General features: G+C 39.1%; 1 protein-coding gene across 1 annotated transcript; it reads right to left on the reverse strand.

Annotated features, from left to right (window-relative positions):
* On the reverse strand, positions 1-1,464 carry LOC113701137 (pathogenesis-related protein 5-like). Its single transcript, XM_027221650.2, has 2 exons — positions 1,306-1,464; positions 1-801 (listed from the first exon to the last, which is right to left on the reverse strand). Exons 1-2 carry the CDS (start codon positions 1,355-1,357, stop codon positions 110-112), a joined length of 744 nt encoding a protein of 247 aa, XP_027077451.1. The 5' UTR covers positions 1,358-1,464; the 3' UTR covers positions 1-109.
* Positions 1,465-2,865: the final 1,401 nt, after the last annotated feature.

A 2,865-nucleotide genomic window follows, 5' to 3' on the forward strand; every position in this document is an offset into this window, starting at 1 on the left:
TGGAAAATACTTTTTATTTAATAATTTATTCATGAAAGATTTGAATCAAAATCCTACAATGATCAAATCTCATATGACTATTTGAAGCATATATTTCATCTAATCTAGTCTATCCGGTGGGACAGAATGTGATCACGTAGTCGGAGCCTGCACAAGTGAATGTGCTTGAAGCATCATCGTATGCATAACTATAAGCAGCAGGACAGGCTTCCTTAAACTTCCTTGAGTAATCAGTCGGGGGGCAAGTCTCCGGCGTCGAGTGATCGCCGGTGCAGCAATACTGAGGAGTGTTAAAAGCGAGGCATGCACTCTTGCATGCGACCACCACCTTGTCTGAGTCCGTGACCTGCAACTCCTCGGGGCAGTTTTGGTTGAGGTCCGCCACGCAGCCGGAATAGTTACAGTCACCCAAGCCACCGGACGGCCGGATGCCAAGTTCTACATTGTACCCGTCTACGAGGCTGACGTCGTAAAAGTCCTTGGCATTGTCTCCGTTGGCGATGGTGAATTCTGCCAGGGTTACCGGTGGTACACCACCGCCAGTGCATTTCAGTCCACCGCAGTCTCCGGTGGAGCAGCTGCCGTGGCCGGAGTCATCGAAGTTGCACCCGGTACGGGCCCAGAAACGGCCGGACCAGCCAGCTGGGGCTGAGAGTTGGATGGTTGCACCGGGGGACAATGCAAAACCACCGTCCCCCAGAACTGCCGCCCCATTTCTGGCGAGGGTCCCCGGCCAGACAGTGTGGCTGCAACTGTTTTGGAGCGTGAAAACTGTTGCTGAAACAATACTAGTCATAGTTCCTGCAAATGTGAGATCAATCACCCATCGATCCATGATGGTTTATCCTCTAAGTTTTAGTGCATATATTCTTAAAAAAACGTCTGCAATCTTGATGTCTTTGGGCTCTATTAGAAATGAAAATGAATAGTACTATTTCACTCGAGTTGCATTTCTCTTCCATTCTAATTCTAATCCAATTTCGGAGCAGTTGTAATTTTATTGGACACCCAGAGGAAGTCTATGTTGTTTGTTTGCAAGCCCAGCAAATGATTGGTAAAACGGCAGTAAATGTAGCCATTGAAGACAAGTTCAATGACAACCATTTAACCAATTTCGTTTCTTGAACAATGATTGAATTCATCTTTATGAAACAATGGTACAATTGAAAGAAAAGACCGCAATAATGGAACATAATCTTTGCCTTATTCTGAGTGACAAGGGCATATCAAGAAAAGTAAATCAGTTAACACAGGCAACAAATTTGGCATCCAATACAGATGATAGATTTGCAATGGAGAAGTTACCAAATGCGAGAAGATGCAGAAGCAGAAGAGCCAAGTTTAGGGAACCAGCCATTGGTTAGCTCTAGCAGGAGACCGGAAAAGAGCGAAGAAGTGAGAGAATTCCTGATGTGGTTGGTTGGGATCGTGAATGACCAAACTGGAAAATACTAATTACTTGCTTTCTTCTTTACGTCGACTTATTTATAGATATGTGACAAAAATTTCATTCGGTTTGAATATTTTAATTTAGATCAAAAAAAAGAGAGAGTCGTAATCCAAAAATCAATTGCACAACTGACTGATAGGGAAACAAAATACCCATTCATTCAGTACAAAAAATGTCTCCAAGGATTGTGTCCACAAGAAAATAAGAATTTTCCACGGTAGCTCACAACCGTGTTTGTTGATGGGTGGACTTGGACCTAGCTCGGCAAAATTTTTCCACCAACTTGGAGCGTTACATGTGCCCGTCAAGATATTGAAGGCTATTTATTTTGGCTTTCTTTGCTTCTCCTAATTGAATGCTTAGTTGAAATTCTTGATCTGTTTATTCTTCTTTTAGCTTCAACATTTTTATAGTTTAAAACCACCAAAAATTTTTGCGTACCAAAAAGTTTATCAAGTCAAAAAAAAAAAAAAAAGAATGGTTTATCAAGTCCCATTGAGGGTTCGTTTGTTTCGGGTGAAAATGTTTTCCAGAAAAATATTTTCCTAATTTCCCGTGTTTGGTTGCACAAAAGTTACTGAAAACATTTTCCTATGTAAAATATTTTCACTCATCTTGTCGAAAACAACTTCCCTTCCAAACTTACTGAAGTTGTTTTCCGAAATGCATGCATCCCGCCAGTAGTATGTTCCAATCTTACTGAAAACATCTTGTAATATGTTCTTTTTTTTTTTAGTGTAAACAGGAGGACTCGAACCCAAGATCTCTTCCTTACACTCTCTCCCCTGTACCACCCAACCCAACCCAACCCTCCCCCTAGTATATTCAAAATAAAAAAAAAAAACCTTATTCTGCTCATCCTATGCTAGTAATTAATTGTGTATAATAGGGACATTCTTTTCTAGAGAAACTTTCAGCAGTGAGAGTGCAAGATATATGTCACAATAAGCATTGCATGTGATTGATATTTGACACTAAATGGCCAGCAATTTGTTTATTGCTTAAGGAGATATTTTTTATTCATATATACATTTCTCCAAGATTTTTTAAAGTTAAACAATGAGATAAATTTTCTTATTTTGCATGGGAAGAAGTATGTAGTTATAATGTGTAGAAAGTAAAGATAGAGATAAAAGTGAAAATATTTCAAAAGTTAAACAAACACCAGAAAAATGAAGTAAGAAAATATTTTCAATAAGCTAACCAAACACCTGAAAATGATGAAAGGGAAATGATTTTCATGGAAAATTACTTCCACGGAAAATATTTTTCCAAGGAAAACATTTTACTTCCAACCAAACAGACCCTGAATGTGTTTTCGTTTTCACCAGAGAAAGAAACAAGATCCGTACAAATATTGTAAAGAGTTTTCATGAAACAAGGTCTGAATTTTTTGTGTGTGTAAATTGTTCACT

The sequence above is a fragment of the Coffea arabica genome, chromosome 7e (assembly GCF_036785885.1).
Source record: "Coffea arabica cultivar ET-39 chromosome 7e, Coffea Arabica ET-39 HiFi, whole genome shotgun sequence".
In the NCBI taxonomy this organism is placed as follows: Eukaryota; Viridiplantae; Streptophyta; class Magnoliopsida; order Gentianales; family Rubiaceae; genus Coffea; species Coffea arabica.

Bases quoted from the DNA above. Each gene is read 5' to 3' on its own strand.
- LOC113701137 (XM_027221650.2), bottom strand. From the start codon at position 1,357: ATGGCTGGTTCCCTAAACTTGGCTCTTCTGCTTCTGCATCTTCTCGCA. The intron at 802-1,305 runs GTAACTTCTCCA...TCACATTTGCAG, and splicing joins TCTGCATCTTCTCGCATTTG to GAACTATGACTAGTATTGTT.